General features: G+C 49.6%; 1 protein-coding gene across 3 annotated transcripts in view; it reads right to left on the reverse strand.

Moving 5' to 3' along the window:
• The window catches only part of LOC130391504 (rho guanine nucleotide exchange factor 28-like), a 40,654-nt gene that overhangs the window by 5,700 nt on the left and 15,949 nt on the right, over nucleotides 1-19,005 (reverse strand). For 2 of the 3 annotated variants that reach the window (XM_056601691.1, XM_056601692.1), the window contains 20 exons: nucleotides 14,945-15,066; nucleotides 14,319-14,725; nucleotides 13,184-13,349; nucleotides 12,495-12,645; nucleotides 10,547-10,589; nucleotides 8,940-9,029; nucleotides 8,026-8,152; nucleotides 7,198-7,345; nucleotides 6,883-6,938; nucleotides 6,635-6,692; nucleotides 5,814-5,943; nucleotides 5,453-5,598; nucleotides 4,916-5,056; nucleotides 3,546-3,796; nucleotides 2,909-3,034; nucleotides 2,615-2,732; nucleotides 2,057-2,311; nucleotides 1,181-1,257; nucleotides 537-715; nucleotides 151-248 (listed from right to left, as the gene is read on the reverse strand). In XM_056601691.1, coding sequence (XP_056457666.1) covers nucleotides 151-248; nucleotides 537-715; nucleotides 1,181-1,257; nucleotides 2,057-2,311; nucleotides 2,615-2,732; nucleotides 2,909-3,034; nucleotides 3,546-3,796; nucleotides 4,916-5,056; nucleotides 5,453-5,598; nucleotides 5,814-5,943; nucleotides 6,635-6,692; nucleotides 6,883-6,938; nucleotides 7,198-7,345; nucleotides 8,026-8,152; nucleotides 8,940-9,029; nucleotides 10,547-10,589; nucleotides 12,495-12,645; nucleotides 13,184-13,349; nucleotides 14,319-14,725; nucleotides 14,945-15,066 — 2,889 coding nt within the window. The remainder of the gene's footprint in view (nucleotides 1-150; nucleotides 249-536; nucleotides 716-1,180; nucleotides 1,258-2,056; nucleotides 2,312-2,614; nucleotides 2,733-2,908; nucleotides 3,035-3,545; nucleotides 3,797-4,915; nucleotides 5,057-5,452; nucleotides 5,599-5,813; nucleotides 5,944-6,634; nucleotides 6,693-6,882; nucleotides 6,939-7,197; nucleotides 7,346-8,025; nucleotides 8,153-8,939; nucleotides 9,030-10,546; nucleotides 10,590-12,494; nucleotides 12,646-13,183; nucleotides 13,350-14,318; nucleotides 14,726-14,944; nucleotides 15,067-19,005) is intronic. The other variant, XM_056601693.1, reaches the window with a different exon arrangement.

The following is a 19,005-nucleotide window of genomic DNA, read 5'->3' on the forward strand; positions in this document are numbered from 1 at the left end:
GCAAACACACAGTTGTTTATAATGTGTTGTCTAATTCGGTTTTGCTTTCCATCTAATTCAAAGTGGAATTGGAAATGAAGAGCGTATGTTGTGTGGATTCCCCAGCAGGGATATTGAATTTACAGTGTGGGCAGGGATGTTTTTATTGACCTTGGAACTTTTGAATCTTCTGTACTCTGGCCTCGGACGCTCGCCTGGCTTCCTCTGACTCAGTGCTGCGCTCCTCCTCCTCCTCTTCCTCAGGACAGCTGAGAGACGCGCACACACACACGCACACACACACACACACACACACAGAGAGCACGTCGTTACGTTTGGAATGCTAACAGATGGATCAGCACAAACTAACACACACACGGACTGCTGCAGACTTGGGTCACTGCACACACACATGCAGCCGTGTACACACACACACACACACACACACACACACACACACACACACACACACACACACACACACACACACACACACACACACACACACACACACACACACACACACACACACACACACACACACACACACACCCCACCTCTCCACAGCGTGGCGTATGTGTCGCATCCACGCGTTCCGCTCCTCCCGGGTCGCCGTGTGAACCTCGTACATCTCGGGCCCCACGGAGGAGGCGGAGATCAGGAACATCCCTCGCTCCTCATTGGCTACCTCCCTGACGATGAGCTTCTGCAGGGGGATGACGGGCGGCTTCTGGTCCTATAGGACGGAGGGGCGTAAACAAACCCATTCATTGGCTAAAGGGACGTTCACATTTCTGTATTGACCCCGGGAACGGGGGATTGTTGTGAAAGAAGCAATGTGTACTATTAAGCCCCCTCCAGTCATTCGGAGGGCAACATTCAGAATTAAAGACACTAAATAACTGTGCGGTCCACTCCGGCTGGTGGGCCCCAGTTTGATGTTCGGGAGTGCGGAAGGTGAGATGAGGAGAGAGATACAAGCTGGCCAGTTTTTTCATTCGTAGAATACGCCAGTTGCACTATGTGATTGCATCTACATACACGCCTGTGTGTATGGAAGTGTCACTGAAAGACATAGGTTCGTACGGAGGTTACGTACGCGTTTGAATGACATTCCGTACACAAACCCGTTCATCAGCAGGAGAGATGTCTGTCTGAAACGCGTGCGTGTGTACAGTTTCACATGACATGCAGAACGTACCACGGCAGCAAACACATAACGTTGGTCCTTCTCTTGCAGGAACACCAGAACGTCGGTGAGCAGAAGAGCCAGCGTGTCTATGGAGGGAGGGAGGGAGGGAGGGAGGGAGGGAGGGAGGGAGGGACAGAGAAAGAGATTTCAGATGTATTAGAAATAATGCCCACACCAAACCTTGGCAGGCCATGGTCACACACTTTCCACCTGACCCTAAACTCCCTTTGCTTCTTTAGCAGGACAAACATACAATATGTGTCGCTACAGCCTTTGGACATTGCTATACATAGATAACATTCTCTTTCTCCCTCGCCGACCTCGCCCAGCCATCGCACCCTCTCTCTTCTGACCCCCACCCCTCCCTCTCCCCCATTTCTCTCTTTCGACCCCCGCCCCTTCCTCTCCCCCTTATCCCTCCCCTCTCTTCTCTCCCTCTCTATCTGTCCACCTCTTCCTCCATCCCTTTCACCCCCTCTCTCCCCCTACCGCCATCTCTCCTCTCCCTTGCCCCTTTCTCTCTTCCTCCCTCTCTATCCACCCTCTCTCTCTCTCTCCCCCTCCCTTTTAACACCACTCCCTCCTCTCCCCCATTTCTCTCTCCCGCCCTCTCTATCCACCCTCTCTCTCTCTCTCTCCCTCCCTTTTAACACCTCTTCCTCCTCTCCCCCATTGCCCTCTCCCTCTCTCTCTCTCTCTCTCTCTCTCTCTTTTAACACCTCTTCCTCCTCTCCCCCATTGCTCTCTCCCGCCCTCTCTATCCACCCTCTCTCTCTCTCTCCCTTTTAACACCTCTCCCTCCTCTCCCCCATTGCTCTCTCCCTCTCTCTCTACCCACCCTTTCCCTCTCCCTCCAGTCCCCCCCTCCCACCCCGCCTGGCTCACCTTTGAGCCGTCCCGTGGCGGTCTTCCAGTAGACCAGGCCCTTGTGCTGCAGGCCGCGCTGGGGGCTGCGGAGGTCCTGCTTGCGGAACACCTTGTCGTTCTTCAGCTTGGCCAGGCTCTTGTTCTCCAGGCGCCCCAGCACCTCCTGCAGCTCCTGGTCCTTCTCGAAGCGACTCACGCTCAGGTCCACGGCCGTGATGATGTCCCGGATCTGGAACAGCGCCCGCGACAGGTCGGCGTAGTCCTGGCTGCCCTCTGTATGTGTGTGTGTGGGGGGGGGGGGGAGGACATGTTATGACAACGACGCAGCTGGGCTTGGTTATTGTGTGTTATGATTGGTATATCGTACATAGGAACGATCATGTTTACAGTATATGCACACACACTGCCGTGCATGCAGACGTACGCAAAAGAAGCACACACAAAAATATAAACACACACACACACACACACACACACACACACACACACACACACACACACACACACACACACACACACACACACACACACACACACACACACACACACACACACACACACACACACACACCCTACCCTGCGAGTACTGCAGTATCCGTTCTAGCAGTACTGGGTACTTGGTGATGCGCTGCGTGACCAGCAGGATGAACTCTGGCACCTCCCTCCGCTTGACCAGTGACTTGTTGCTCTGTTGCTGTAGAGAAACCAACACGGAGCGGAGGGTCGTCACGCCAGAACACCACGCAGGCCGACACAATGGCCTCTCTTTCGGGCCGTAGCCGAAAACATATCCGACCACATGTGACACCAAATGAGGGTCAACGGTGGAAGGTGGACACACCGGTGCGACGCTTGTGGTGAAGGCCTTACCTTGACAAAGAGCTGGAGCTTCTTGTTCTGCTGCTGCAGCTCCTTGAAGAGGTTGACTGCCTCCGTGTGGTGGCTGCAGAAGTCCCCGTACAGCTGCTTCATCTTCTCCGCATTCTCCTCCGAGAACTGAAACGCCAGCGTCCAGCGTGAGTGCGCGCACGTGTGAGGCAGGCGTTTATGTTTTTTTGGTTTTCTTTGCATGTTAGTTTGTGGATATATATAGTTCCATGTATATATATACACGTGTGTTTGTGTGAATGAGTTTATGTTTTCACATGTGTTTTATGCATTATATAGCTATTTCTGTCTGTGACATACATATATACGGTATATATACATACATATACATACATACAAATATGTATATATATATACGCATACACATATATAGATATACACACACACACACACACACACACAAACACACACACACCCACACACACACACCCACACACATATATATATATACATGTGTGAGTATTCGTGTTTAAGTAATACATACGTACATATGCGTTGTACATAAATATATTTACTCAAGAGTGTCTCCCCCACCCCCTCCCTCCCTCCCTCCCCCCCTCCCTCCCCCCTCCCTGTGTGCGGGGGTGTTTGGCGTTGCTCCCCCGTGCCGCGGGCTGACCTGCTGCAGCAGCAGGTCCCCTATGTTCTGGATCAGGTAGTCGCGGGGCTGGTGGGCCTGGGAGCTGGCGTGCCGGCGCTCCTGCAGCGCCCCGAACAGGTTCCTGTGGAACAGCAGCAGGGGGTCCAGGCAGGGGAAGACCCGCGCCACGCAGGCCCAGTCCAGCTGCAGCTCCTCCAGCATGCCCCGCCGGAACACCTCCGCCATGACGGTCAGCGTCTGGATGTGGTGCAGCTCCGTCTGCATCAGCTCTGGGGGGGGGGGGATCTATTGGTTAAGGTGAGACACCGTGTGTGTGTGTGACTGTGTGTGTGACTGTGTGTGTGACTGTGTGTGTGTGTGTGTGTGTGTGTGTGACCGATGATGGGGAATGAGGGCGACACTGCAGAAAGTATAGTAGCAATAAGAGAAGATGTCAAAAAATTATATATAAGTTTACATAAATAACAAAGTATACATAAAATGTATACTTTTAATCCTATTCTGTCTTTTAGAAAGGAATACCTTGAGGCAAACATAGAGCCTTATCTACACCTTTTTAGACACCAGCTCAGACAATGAACAGAACTTTATACCACAAAAATACCCATCCATCCATATGCATCCATATATATATCAATGTATACACATTCAGTTCAATGTGTGTTCAAACTTTAATGTGGTACTGCATCACTTCCTCCTCCTAACCTTGATTGGCCACAGTAGCTACTTACACAGTAGTGAGAGACACACAGGCACACTGAATCAGGGCTGAGTCAAACAGCATTGTTTTGATCCCAGGCAGAGGCATGCTGGGATTGTTTGACATCAACGGGCAGGGCTCCTAAAATGAGAGTTTCCCCAGTGTAGCGTCCCATAAACAAGGGGACATCAGTTCTTTCCAGGAACAATCCCTTGTCCTCGGGGACGAGGATTTGGTCTTGTGGGAGATGCTTGGGAGCATAAAAATTACAACGCGAGATGCATGGGAGCAAAAAAATTACTCTGGCATTTCTACTCTTTTGTAGGCGTAGTATTGTTCCAACAACAGCCTGTATTCTGAGGAGGAGGAACGTCGAGACCCAGAGAACACGGGTATGTTACAGTTTTCCAAAGCTTAATGCGACACTGATGTCTCTTCTCAGGCTGAGCCAATGAATGAAGAGAAAGAGGTTACCCAGTCAAAAGCAGTGTAGATGTGAATATGAAGTCACTCCCCGCCACCTATCAAACACATGCAGGTGTACACACACATGCAGGTGTACACACACACACACACACACACACACACACACACACACACACACACACACACACACACACACACACACACACACACACACACACACACACACACACACACACACACACACACACACACGGCGTCTCACCGTAGATGACGTCCTGCCGCTTGATGGTGCGTTTGTCGTGCAGCCGGCAGTACTCTGAGCTCACTGCCAGACTCCAGGATTCCACCTCCAGGCCCAGCAGCACAGCTGACAGCTCACTGAACAGGGGCGTGTCCACTGGTTCTTCAAGCAAAAACAAAAAGCAGAACCTATCGTCAGTCATGCGGATGGCAAACCGCTGCCTTGAGTCTCGTCTCTCCAGGCCCCTTAGTGGTGGAGACACTGGCCACTCAGCTCCGTCGGCGCGCATATTAAGAGTCCCCTCAGATGTAGCGTACGGCCGAGAAGCGGCGCTGACTGCAAGTTTCAACCCCCGACGGTCAATTCACAACTGTCACTCATAAACGACGACAGCACAACATCGACAACATGAATTTTGTTTTCAATGCCGAGAGAGACGTTCGGCCACACTTCCTTTGGAGCACACGTAGGTGTGAATGGACGTAGCAAAGACGGCGATGGCAACGCAGCGTTTAAGGAGGACTCGTCGTGTCACGTGACTCATCGTCACGGCCTCACCTTCTGTGGCGGCGGCGGCGGCGGCGACGGGGTCGCTGGACGGGGGTGTCGACGCGGTCTGCATGGTCTCCTCGGAGAGAGAGCTCCGGCTTAGAGAAGCCGCTGCGGCCTCACCGTCCACGCCCGCTACGTCACTCAGACGCCGGCTGGCGGGATCGAGAAGTGACGACATTAGACTCGGCTCTGACATGCATCGACACAGTGCGTGTGCGCTTGTGTGTTTATGTGTGTTTATGTGTGTGTTCTGTGAGCGTCAGTCTGCAGGTCTGTGTGAGCATATCTGTGCGTGTCTGCGTGTGCGTGTCTGTGCTCGTAGGTGTGTGTGTGTGTGTGTGTACGTGCACATCATACGGTAGACTACCTGCAGTCTGTGGAGATGGAGAGGCTCTTGGAGAGAGCAGCCGTCTCCCTCTTCTCTCTGGCTGCTGTGATGAGAGAGGAGGAGGAGGAGGGGGAGGAAGAGAGGGATGAGGAAGTGTCCTTTGCAGAGTCTGGCAGGAGGGTTTTGGAGAGAGAAAGAGCGGAGGGGGGAGGGGGGGGGGGGGGGGAGATGATGGGGGGGGCAAATGAAAGGAGGAGGATTAGGTCAGACGTTGGCGTCTCTGCGATTCTCAAAACAAATACGTCTGTTTAAAGTTCCAACGTTTTGTTTATGCTGAGCGAAACGGCTGCCTTATTGTAACTCAGTGGGGAGGTCTGTGTTTGTCAAGGTTTATCGTTGAACTGGGCGAGGGAATCATGTCAATAATCGTAAAGCAGTCGCGCAAGCTATATATACACACACACAGATTATTCGGTGTGACCGGCACTTATAAAAGTCTGTAAAAGACTGAATGGAAACACACAGCTTCCCAATGGACACCCCCTCTTTCAGTTAATGTTTAATAACCCCCCAGACTCTTTAGTCCACTATATGAGTACCAGAAATGTACAAAAACATCCAAATAGTTGTGTGCACACAGGCAGACTGTGTGCATAACCCCCCCCCCCCCCCGTTACACTTTAACCGATAATGAACAACAGGGTGGGAGAGAGGAGAAGGGGGAGACATCATCCCTAACCTTCTCTGTGGGGGGTGAGGGGGTGAAGGGGGGGGGGGGACAGGTGGATGTAGTTGGAGGGTCATTAGGACATGGCATGAAGAAAGCATGGAGGAGAGGGGGCATGAGACAGCGAACTCACTCTGTGGGAGAGTGGAGGCCTTGCCCTTTGTCGACAGTGCATTCTTGTCCTGCGGCTTCTGCGGACGAACATTAAAAGGGTACGAGGGTCACACTTTGGGCATCGCACACTGTTTGCTGGGACATCGATACAAATCAGAGTTTGACGCAGGAGAACAGTGTGTCAGAGGAATCCAGCGTGAGAGAGTTTTGTCATTGTTGTTGTCCGTAATGGGATGGCGTGTGTGTTGGCAGAGGAGGGTGAGTCACCTTTCCACAGGGAGGTACGGAATCTCGACAGCTCTTGTGGACACTCAGGGAACAGTCTGTGACGAAAAGCAAAACACAATCAAACGATTGGACGGAGAAGCAAGCAAGACGCACTCCGTCAACAGGTGGTTGCCAGAACATTTCCCCCTTTCAAACAAAAGCTTAACTGTTTATAGTCACGTTAGAAGAAAAACATTGTTGACATCATTGCTCAAAAAAGAAAGAAAACATTCAGCTCAACGTTCATGATGCGTGTCAGCGACCACTACACAGACGCTAAAAATAGAGGAGCCCTGGCCCAGAGAAGGAACTCACTGGAGCACTGCAGAAGGTCCTTCCCAGGAACGGGCCGGTCACAGGCCACGCAGACTGAAGGGCCCGGGGGGCCACTGGCCGCCACAAACTGGTGACCATTAGCACCTCCGGTCTTCTGCTTTCCCTCCTTCACCTCTTTCTCCTTCACCTAAAAAAAAAAACCAGTGCAGGGAGACCCGCCGGTTAACCGCGCTACTGGGACGAAACACAACGGGCCTCGGCGGAGAAAAATACGAAAAACAAAAAAAGCTGAGAGCAGGACGGCACTATGGATGAGGAGGAAGAGAGGCACATGACATCCTGGTGGGGACAGCTGTTAGAGCAGAGCGTCTGTGTCCCAGGGGCCTCTGAGTGGGCTTATGTCTATTGACTTGGTTCAGGTCCACAGAGACCACCGCTAACGCAATGTTTATTTTCTTATCAAACTTTTACAAGGACGTCCGAAGCGTGCGTGTGCGTGTGTGTGTGTTTGCGCGTGCGCGTGCATGTGCGTGTGCGCAACACTCCCGTTGGCCGTCGTGTGTAGGAGTGAGAGAGCAGTATGGTGGAATGTGTTGTTGTGGTGTCTCACGCTGCGCTGGGGGTCCGTGCGTTATGTAAGAGGATATTTCACTGCGTCCCGTTGCTAAGATCTAAGGACAGGGAATTTGACCCTCTCCCCCAAATAAAAAGGCCCTGCACGCGGACAATGGCTCAGCGGCCCTAGGAACCTAGACCGGTGTGTAAAAAGGGTCTGGGTGGAATCTTTCAAGACGCAAGACCGCGCGTTCCCCTCGCTGGTTCCCTGGGGGTGCTGTGAGTTGCTGTGGAAGGGGGAGGCCTGCTCACCTTGGTCTTGCTGCGTGTGCTCGACATCCTGCTCTTCAGGAAGCTGAAGGTGCGGCTGACCTTGTACTTCTCCGACTCGACCTTGGAGGGGATTATGTACTTGTCCCAATCCTCCTCGTCCTCGATCCTGTAACGGCGCCCAAACATGTCGACAGTCACCGAGGGGCCCGTCGGGCGGCGGCGTCAGACGTTTGTCTGAGCATCAGTGTGTATTGTGACAAACCCATCACGCGTTCTCGTGGTTATGATGCAGTTATGATACAGATACATTATGAGGCGGTGAGGCTGCCTTGCAGTGGGTGGCTGCTGATAGGTTTCATGCGGTCACAAGAGGAATGTCCAGCCCGCAGTGTTTCCAGCGCCCCGGGGCGTCAGGCCATCACTCTTGAGGACATGCTTGGCATGCTGGGGGGGGCTTCGTACCGACAGCTCGGCCCCCTACTACCAGGTCTAGTCTGGGCTATTTATAGCATGACCTTGACAAGATGCAATTAATGAAAGGCTTGCTCATAAAAAACCTACGTTAGAGTAGAGACTAAAGACTAAAGACTAAGAGACATTCCCGCTGGAAGGCGAGCGACCAGAAAGGACCCCGAACGGCGTAGGCCCGTGCCAGGTGAGTCGTAGCAACAAAACCATGCATTAGTTGTGCATGGTTGAAAACATTCAGTGTGCTGCAAAGAGGGGAGGCCGTTAGTAGGTTCAACCATGAACAAGAGGCGTTGCAGTGTAATCCAGACAGGCATGAGGTAAGGAAAGCGGTCGTGGTGGTACTGGAAGAGCTTTAGGGGCTCCGATCGGGAGAGGTGTTCAAATGGGTTAGGCCTGATCAGAGCATGCGTCAAGGGGGATGGGAGTCTACACACATGCATGTCTGCGAGAGGACGCATTGTTATGCGATGATGACGACATACTCTTGGAGGAACTCGGTTAGGGTGAGGTGTTGGATGGACGTGCTGCCCTCCTCCTCGGCGGATTGGGCCCGCTTACGGAAACCCAGAATCCTGCGTGGATATACAACACACCTTAGGGCCGGCTCCTCTGTCCTACTGCTGGAGCTAACCTCTCCCCTCAACGACCGTAGGCTCAACCCACTCAACGATATATATATATATATATATATATATATATATATATATATATATATAAATATATATATATAGTGAGGATATTTCTTCTTTTAGAATCTTTATTTGTTTTAGGTCAAATATATTTACTAATCTATATATATGCCTAATATTAAGGGGTGAAATGGTATGTTTATTGATATTTATTAATTAGCTTATTTTATACATACATTTTTATTAGGAATCATCCTTCTTCCTACAAACTCAAATATTAAGACAGTGTTGAGTTTGTTTATAAATGCATTATAGAGATACATATAAATATGTATCTTCAAATTTAGGAGGAAGGGGGGGGGGGGGTAAAGTAGTATTTGTGATCTTGTATAGCTCACATATTTATATTTATACACACATAAATAAACTTATATGAAGATTTAGTAAATAGTTAATTTAATTTACACAACATCGTCTGGGGAGATTTACGGCAATGCATGTTGATTAGCAAATGAAATGTAATTAGAGCATGATAAGCCAGTTAGATGAGATAAACGACAGAAGGGACATTACCGGCCTGTGTGGAGGGAAAATGGATACACTATGAATGAAATGTAAGCTGGTTAGAGAAACGGTACAACGGCAACACAACACACAGTGATCTCTGGCCTTGACCAAAATCAATGTTCACATCGATACCTTCGATTACATCTGAAGCTAAGCGGGAATGGTGGCAAGAACAAGAATCTGTTTACTCAGGGTTATTTTGGGGTTGCAATCAGAGTGTTTTCTGGCCTCTGGGCCTTGTAACAGGAAGTATGTCACATCCTGCCCCTGCCAGATCCTGATCACTGGTGTGTGTGTGTGTGTGTGTGTGTGTGTGTGTGTGTGTGTGTGTGTGTGTGTGTGTGTGTGTGTGTGTGTGTGTGTGTGTGTGTGTGTGTGTGTGTGTGTGTGTGTGTGTGTGTGTGTGTGTGTATATATGCATGTGTGTGCATGCACGTGTGTGCATGCACGTGTGTATGTGTGTGCATGCAAATATCGGTGTGTGTGTGTTAGAATGTGAAACAGTGTGTGAGAATATGTGATTGAGAGACTGTGTGAGTGTGTGTATGTGCATGCATGCATTCAACTATCAGTGCGTGTGTGTTAGAATGTTTAACAGTGTGAGAATGTGTGAGCGAGTGCGTGTGTGAGTGTCTGAATGTGTGTCTGTGTGTGAGCGAGAGTCTGTGTGAGTATGTGTGCGTTGCTCATGTTTGTGTGTGTATGTGTGTGTGTGTGGTGGGTGTGCACGTTTGTGTGTGTGTGCGCATGTGTAGGCAGATCCAGGCAAACCTCAAATCTAGTGGACAGCATTGTTGCCCTAAAAATGAGAGGAAGTCTGTTGTATAGTTCTACAACCCCACAGAGGCTTGACAATCTTTCCAGAGGCCGGTGAAATTATAGACTAGCTGTACCTCTTGTCTCTGGTTGTCTCCGTCAGGCTGTAGGCTCTCTGCTCTGAAAACAAAGCAAAGGAAGGAATAACACAGGACCAGTCAAAATACGTAGCTCATTTCGCACCAGAACAAAAAGGGAGATTTGCCAATCATTTGGCGGATAACAACCATCATTTCCAATTATGACGATTAGAGCGAGAAAGAGAGCGAGAAAGAGAGCGAGAAAGAGAGCGAGCGAGCGAGAGAGAGAGAGAGAGAGATTCTACTGAGAGGCAAAAGGTAAACAAAAGATTCCCTGAAAACTCCTGGGTCCCGAAGACCCCCGCAGAGACAGAGGAAGCAGGGGAAAGAGACTTCACTGGAAAAACAGAGAAGGAAGTGAGTGGGAAAAAAACAACAACAGGGAGAAGAGAACAAATATCCGAGCTGAGAAACACTTAGATTTTTCTCTCAGTAGAAGACTAAGCAGTTCTGGTAAGAGCATTTCTCTGAAGTCTTAAATCATAAAAACCTTTGTATTTCGAGCTGGCAGATTTTGGAAGACATTCAAATGGTTGAGTTAAGCATGTCAAGATTGGTTTGATTCATACAAATTTTAAACAAAAATAAGCTTTAGAGAAACAATCTGTTCTACGGTTTCCAGCATTCAGAATTAGCACATCAAAGCAGCACTAAACACACTCTACCATTAACCCTTCAGCAGGGTAGCAGAGAAATATCACATGACTAGTATGCCATTCTAAAGCTTTGTGCTGTGCATGGCCGTTATCCCTATTATGTTTAATGTACTAAAGAGGATATTTCCAACCCTGTTTTGGCACCATTCATTCTACAGCCCTATAAAGCAAACCAGCACATTGTCCCTCAGGTCACCCCAAAAACGGTTGGCCCACCACGCCTGTTATTCTCTGGGTTCGCCTTGCGCCTGACCGTGACGTTATACTTACTAACTTAGTTAAGACGAGAGAGGGATGTAGAGAGAGAAAAGGCCTGAAGTAGAGAGTAGGAGCTGATTGTCACATCTACACAGGACAAAAGATGACCTCTCTTAGAGCCGAGGTGCTCACTAGCTCGACACACACACACACACACACACACACACACACACACACACACACACACACACACACACACACACACACACACACACACACACACACACACACAAACAACGCCCACTCAGCGAGATATAATTAAAGGCAAACATCATAATTGTGCAACTTCTAAGGTTTCAGAGCGATACTAAGTTCCATCATTAAAGATCTAAGACGTGGTGCAGTAGTGACTTCACTAATTGTTAAAAACATCAAAAAAAATAAAACAAATATATATAATTGTAATCATACCAATAACAAGGTTATACTTGATTATTCAATATTATTACTTTATACAGCTGTATGACTGAGCGTGCGCACAACAGAAAAATGTTTTGTGGTTGCAGATGGCTTCCATTCTCCGAATCCAGAGACGTTTACTGGGGTGTCAGGTTCCTAGACCTCTGCCTTGCCATGCCAGTTGAACTGAGATGCAAGCATCTGGTTCATTTGAATAACTGGGCTAACCTCAAAGTATTAGCTGAAGCTTATTGTTGGCTTCCTACCGTGCACTGCTGCTTATTATATCAAGCACCCTTTATAGCCCATGACCATAGCCTAACGACAATGTCATGACTCTGCAGCCCATACTAAAATACACAAAATATACTTTTGGGACCACCTTGAGGGATAAACACGGTGCGAGCAGCACTCAACATGTGCCTGTTTTGGCTTCCGAAGGTGAAAATGTGCAAGTAATGGAGTGCAGCCAAAGGTTTGAGTGATTTATGAAACCTGTCTGCGTGCTTCCTTTTCTGGACTTGTGCCCCATTTGTCCCTTTCAGCTGCACGACCGCGCACCCCCCCCCCCCCCCCGCCCCCCCCTAAGAAACAGAAAGGTCATAGGTTGCACGGGGGCAAAGTTCACCCACCTTCTGCCAGGTCAGAGATGGCTGCCTCTCGGTTTAGCAAGGGCCTGGTCGGCTTGGCCTTGGGGGAGGAGTAGGAATAGGAGCGCAGACGAAACTCCGCTTCGCCCTCCTGGGACTGGAGACACCGAGGAGGAAACGGGTGAGGGGTTAGCTGGATGAGGAGGTGGAGAGTCAGTCTGAACCTGTGGTTCTCAACCTGTTGGGCTGACCGCTCACACTGACTTTAAGTCGGCGGGGTTATGCACGGTGGCTTATACATTATTGCTCGGATATGATTGCGGTTTTCACACGGAAAAAGTGGCACACAAGAATCGGTTCTGTTTTCTCATTTATCACTGGCAGGGGTATTCCCTGAATGAGAAATGTGTTATTTTTTAATCTATACTTAGACTACTGAAAAGAGGAGTAAATCACACAAAATTCCATGGTCCACTTGAGGGCAACCACTGGGCAAGACGAAGAAACCCGCACCGAAGAAACCTGCACGATTTCCGAAGAAACCAGCCCTACGATATGGCACCTTGGAGAATGTTGGAATGTGATAATTCTCAAGTAATCAACTCAAAAAGTCTTGCGTTGTCTTTTTCCTACATCTAACTCTCATATTCATAAAAAACATATAATTTTTTCTAAAAGTGCTACGTACAAGATGAATCGATTGATTCCGATTATTTCTCCAACATGTGTACCTGGGTTGATTTGTGCGTGCTGTCGGGGAGCGACTGGTTATAGTCTTGCAACGTTTCGCCGGAGCCCTTGTCCTCGGCGGGGGCGCTGGGCTGCTGCCTTGGACACACCACAGGGTAGGAGTGGCACAGGATGTCTTCGTCACCACTCCCACACTCCACACTGGGGCTGCTCACGTACGGCATCGATGACAAAAGGACAAACAGACGTGCGGGTCAAACAACACAAGCTTTGAAGTTTGAACAGGCATCGTTGTCGTCATCGTCATCATCATCGTCATCGTCATCGTCATCATCGTCCTCTCCACACAGAGTGGTTTCGGTGTCTGTGGAATCTATGCCCAGCCTCGCTCGGTCCTGCCGCACAAAGTCTTCTTCCGAGCCATTACTGCGCCCCATGTGGCCGAACCACCTCAGTCTGATTGTTAACAGCACTAGGTCCAAGCCCTGGATGAAGAGCATTCTGAGGAGAGAGTCTGAGCTGACCTCATCCCTGGCCCTTGATATTATCGTGTTGGGTCAGGGATGGACTGCAACTGAAGGAAGTGTCACGATCCAGGGTCAACATTGTAATTTCCCCAAAAAAATAAAAACCTTGTGAGGGCCGTGCGGGAACGGAAAGCGTTGGTAGGAAGGTACTTTGAAGTCACGCCTTTCTATTGAATTATAACGAAAGTAAAAACAGCTCCATTGTGAATGGGTCTCCGAGGGTTTACATCAGGCTAACTGAGCAGTTTATGTCAAAAATGAATAAATGCTGGAATATGCTCGATTGTAATACATCTCACTCTACAAGTAAAGAAGAAACAATATTTTTGTCCTTTGCAAGGAAAAAAATATGAATCAAAGAAATGAAAAAAAAAATGAAATTAAGTTCCATGACTTTTTTTCTTCCAGCTAACAAAACAAAACTGATTCATCTTCGAATGCAGCCTTCGCGTGCTGCTCTCAAACCTTTTTGTTCAAACAAAGTGGTCGGTGGCACTCAGCGCCCCCGCATTTTCAAAACACACTAACCGCATTTCAAGTGCTTATTTACGTCTTCTAAATTTCTGCCTGAAAAAACCCCCAAAAAAAACGTCATCGACCCGTCCGATGAAGAAGAAGAACGCAGAAACAACAAAGCCAGCGGCCCTACCTCAGACTCCGGACCGTCTCTGGCAGGCTGACGCCCCTGTGGTGCAGCCCGGGGGAGAGAGGCGCACTGGGCTGGGTCTGCCGCCGGTGTCCCTCGAACAGGCGGAAGGCGGACGCCAGCGGGGAGGAAGGAAGGGACGGGGAGGAGGCGAAGGGGGAGCGGGGCGAGGCCGCGGGGGAGGACGGCGTCCTGTGGTGCGTCCCGACGGGGGGCTGCGGCGGCCCCCCGTCTCCGTTCTCCAGGGGTGTGGACGGGCGTCCGGCGACCGGGGGGCTCCTGGAGAACGGCGAACGCCCACCGGGGCTGCCCGCCTGGGTCTCACAGCCGAACCCATCTTCCTCCTCCTCCTCCTCCTCCTCTTCCTCCTGCTGCCCTGGAGAGCGGTACTTTATGTCCACATCGTCCACCTGGAGGGGAAATTAAAACCAAACAAGTAGATATATTAAAGCCATAAAACACAGAAGCGTATTCATTCTTTGCAAACCGCTGAAATTCGTTATTATTGTTCGGTAACCGAGTTGAACGCTCCCCTTCAACTCTTCAATAGTTGCGTGTTATTGTACATGGCAGGATTGATTTAAAGACCCGTGTTGAGGCTGCTCTTGTTATCTGAAGTCCCCACTCACCTGGTCCACCAGCATGGCGTTGGCGTACACTCGGTCTTTGCCGTGTATCATGGCCGACAGTCTGGCGGCGGCGGCCGAGGTAGAGCCCGGGGTCGGGTGCTTCCTTATCGGCTGGCCTTTCTCTAAAGAGCCACAAGCGAGACGGAGAGCGAGGGAGGGAGAGAGAGAGAGAGAGAGAGAGAGGGATATTACAATTTGGGTTTCCCAAGCAATGGAAAGTAACTTCAGACAAACAAAGGAAGTGACATGGGCTTCCTGGGAGGTTGCTTGCCATTGTTCCAAGATTAAAAACCCCCCCTTATATGTAAATGCGTGCGTTGCAGCCCTCCGTTTTTCACATGAATGCGATTCCCCCCATAACACGGGCCGCGGTGTTCATAACATGCAAGCCCCATGATGTGTGGGGCTCCACCCTGTCGTCGTCATGGCAACTGAGTGGAAATTGCCTCTGCCGTCGGGAACACAGTCGCATTATGACCCACACTTCCTCAACAGTAGGGACACTGTGGCCAGGAGCCTGGCCCCCGAGGCTCCTGGCTCTCCGAACACAAACAGTCGCCTGGCGGGATGTTGCGGCAGGGCTGTGTGTTGGGGAAGTGGTTCAAAGAACACTCCATGTAAACAGAGAACATCACGACTCCCGCCACTCGGCACGCTGGGCTGTGCCCAAAATAAGCGGCGGATTCGCAGTGCATGAAGTGTAGGTGTAAATTCATAAAGCACGAGTTAGAGTTAGGGTTTAACTTTGAGTACGTCTTTCTTCTCTGACCCTACTCTCCCTTTAGTTGAATGTTGTTTAACAGCTAAGTTAAAGTTTATGCTTCTCTGCTTGCAGCCATCGAGGGCACAAAGGTAGTCAAACACATGGCTTCATCGTCTTTGATGGAGCAAGTCGCTCACAGTAAAATGCTTAAATGTAACCAGGTAGGAAGCAATTGTGTCTAAACAATGTGTTGCTATGTATGAAACAAGGCATTGTTAGCAACACATGCTAAACTAAACAAGCTAAAGCCATTGAAATGAAGGTCAAGCATTTAGCTATAATGAATGGAAAAGTGAATTGCATATGATTTAGCCTAACCACACTACAGCGAAATAACCATCGAGTCCCCCCCCCCCACAGCAGACGATTCCCAAACAATGCAGTCATGATCCAGCGATGGCGCCAAAGACATCGAAAAGCATGTCTTCTTTTCCCCATCTTCGGCAATGTTTCCTCTCTGCCTGAACCAGTGTTTCATAAACTATGTGTGGGGACCCACAATGGCTCGGGATCCATCTGGGAGTGGGTCATGGCCTGACAATGCAAAGAGGGAATCTCAGAAAACTCGAGACTACAAACGGAATTGGTGTAGTTAGCGTTTCGTTTAAAGGACCACCAATTCCAGTGTTTCGAGTTTTTCGGCGTGTGATTGTGGATGGGTCCGACGCACACACTGAAAAACTAAATTCTGAATAACCCCTGGCCTGGCTCATCTAAGTCGTGTCATGAAAAGAGTAGAAATGAACCCATCGTTTATCTACGTCTCCAAGTTGCCGTCAGGGAGGTGAAGGGGAGGGAAGCGCGGTGTTTGCAGCACGCAGTAAATCAGACATGCGATTGGCTTGGTGCTTTGTTTAGGGGATGGAAGACCATCAATCTGAACCGGGGGGGGGAGTCAAGTGGCGGTCCTGACGAGGACACCAGATGAGTTCTGCTCCGACCGACATCAAACATGGCGGGAATAGAGCGCAGTGCACGTACCGCGGACCACAACAGGATGCTCAAGACCACACTCCAGTCCATCAACGGCCCGGGCCGTGAATCAGCCCACGTGCACCACTTGTAGATCTACTTAAACGACAGTTCACTGCGGTTCGAATCCAGAGATGAGAGGAGTAGCAGAGCACTGTTCCAAGTTCAAGTTCAATAAAAAAAAAAACGCCTTAAAAGCTTGAGCACCGATTCACAATTTTGCCTCAATAATGGTTGACCTTCGACGTGAGACACGGCTACGGCACGTATACACATTAGTTCTGGTCCACCTCAGATCCGAAGTGGACGGAGTAACTGGATGTAGGTCAGAAGGCCGCTTTAAACATGGAGAAGACCCCCGGGCTTAATATTTGGGTTATGGGGCCGCTCCAAATCCACAGCTGGCAACTTGGGGGGGGGCAGATCGTTCACACACTTTTGACCCATAAACACCGGCTCGGTGAGCATTACTGTCAGCCACTCGGATCCGTGTGTACCATTTCTCCACCGGGTCAAAAACAATGAGTTAGACGGGTCAGGTTAGAGCTGAGAGAAATTCGTTCCCCTGCCCTGGAGAAGACGTCACAACAAAACAAGATGCGGCGAGCTCCCGTTTCGGACACGGCTTTAAAGAATGTCCATTTTTTGCACGGGGGTATGGGGAGGGGGGTTGGGGTGTTTTTACAGGACGCCGCTGCTGGGAATGCCGGCTGCATGGGATACTGTGAATAAATCCCATTGTGACGGACAAGAAATACAGTAGCACTGTTTGTGAGAGAGAGAGAGAGAGAGAGAGAGAGAGAGAGAGAGAGAGAGAGAGAGAGAGAGAGAGAGAGAGAGAGAGAGAGAGAGAGAGAGAGAGAGAGAGAGAGAGAGAGAGAGAGAGAGAGAGAGAGAGAGAGAGAGAGAGAGAGAGAGATTAACAAAGAGCGCAGTCAGTGCCATGTTTCCACATTGTGGCAGCTCAACACCGAGTGTGACCCTCCAGACGGCACAGACCCAAGGGGAGAGAGAGACAGACAGAATAAGTGAGTGTGAAAAAAGAGGTAGTGAGAAGCAGAGCTATCACAAGGAGCCTTTCTCAAGGTTCTGCTGTTTTTCTTGTGGCTGGTGAACTTACCTTCAGCGTAGTTTAGATAAACAGAGAAATAAGTAACTACAATGCAGTGTTTTGTGTATTGTCTGAGTTTAGAAAAGCTCATAGGTTTGCAGTTTCACGGCTCTCATGACATCTAAGAGACTAAATCAAAGGAATACCATGTTGGAGGGAGCTGGGATAGCTAGAATAACAAGTATGGTTTGAACTGAGAAGTAACTAAACACTATGGAGGGCTTCACTGCCTCAAGCCCCCTTTAGAAGCTTTCATGTGCCTTTCTTGTCCGATTAAAAAATAATAATAATAATTGCATAACAATTGTCCTCCAAGATCTACAAATCGCCTGCTCGGGTCATGACACCTGCAAACTAACACGCTGGAATCCAAGAATCACAAGCTGTGCGCTCGCTATGTATTTATCTTCACTGCGCGTCACCCAGACAGCGTGTTCCCAGGGGGGCTGGACACACAGCGCACCGCAGTCCTGTCCCTCAGACAAGAGAAACAAACAAGGCCTCTGCACACCTGAAACCACACTTCACATCACAGGTGGAAGCGCACGTGACAACGTGCGCGATCCCCCAGTTCCCTTTTCCTGTTCCACTCACAGACTGGACATTATTAAACTACATTCACCACTCAGAAAACAACAAACCAAAGGCCGCGTCTTGGGTTTCACTCAAGACTTTTAAATTGCGCAGTGGGATGAATTCCACAAAACCAATAACAGAGATTGTGTGCGCAAAGTTTGGTTTTGTCAATCACAATTAAGCAGCAATAACACGGGTTATCTGTCCGAGTGCTTATGGTGTGGGAGCAGGGTGAAGATGACTGGAGCAGAGCCATGACACAGGCCTGGCAGTAACCCGATCTGCATCTCTGACTTGTCTCGCTCTCGCTCCCTTTGCCTCGCTCCTTCAGTCTACTACCTCTCTCTCCCTCTCTCCCTCTCTCTCTCTCTCTCTCCCCCTTCTCTCGCTATTCAAACATACACAGACACCCTAGCACACTCATAACAACTTTTTTTAACCACCGTGGTCAGATTCGGGGCTATTTTAGGTGTTCATCTTTTGCTGATAATCCCCTGCGTGGGAATGGCCTCTGTACATGCATAGGCCTCGATGCAAATTATGTCCACGGCAATGTTGGATTACAGGATTAATTTAAATTGTTGATTGTAGTCCAACAGCAAATTAATCACAATAACTACCCACCCCTGGGGCCAAAAG

The sequence above is a fragment of the Gadus chalcogrammus genome, chromosome 11 (assembly GCF_026213295.1).
Source record: "Gadus chalcogrammus isolate NIFS_2021 chromosome 11, NIFS_Gcha_1.0, whole genome shotgun sequence".
Taxonomy (NCBI): Eukaryota; Metazoa; Chordata; class Actinopteri; order Gadiformes; family Gadidae; genus Gadus; species Gadus chalcogrammus.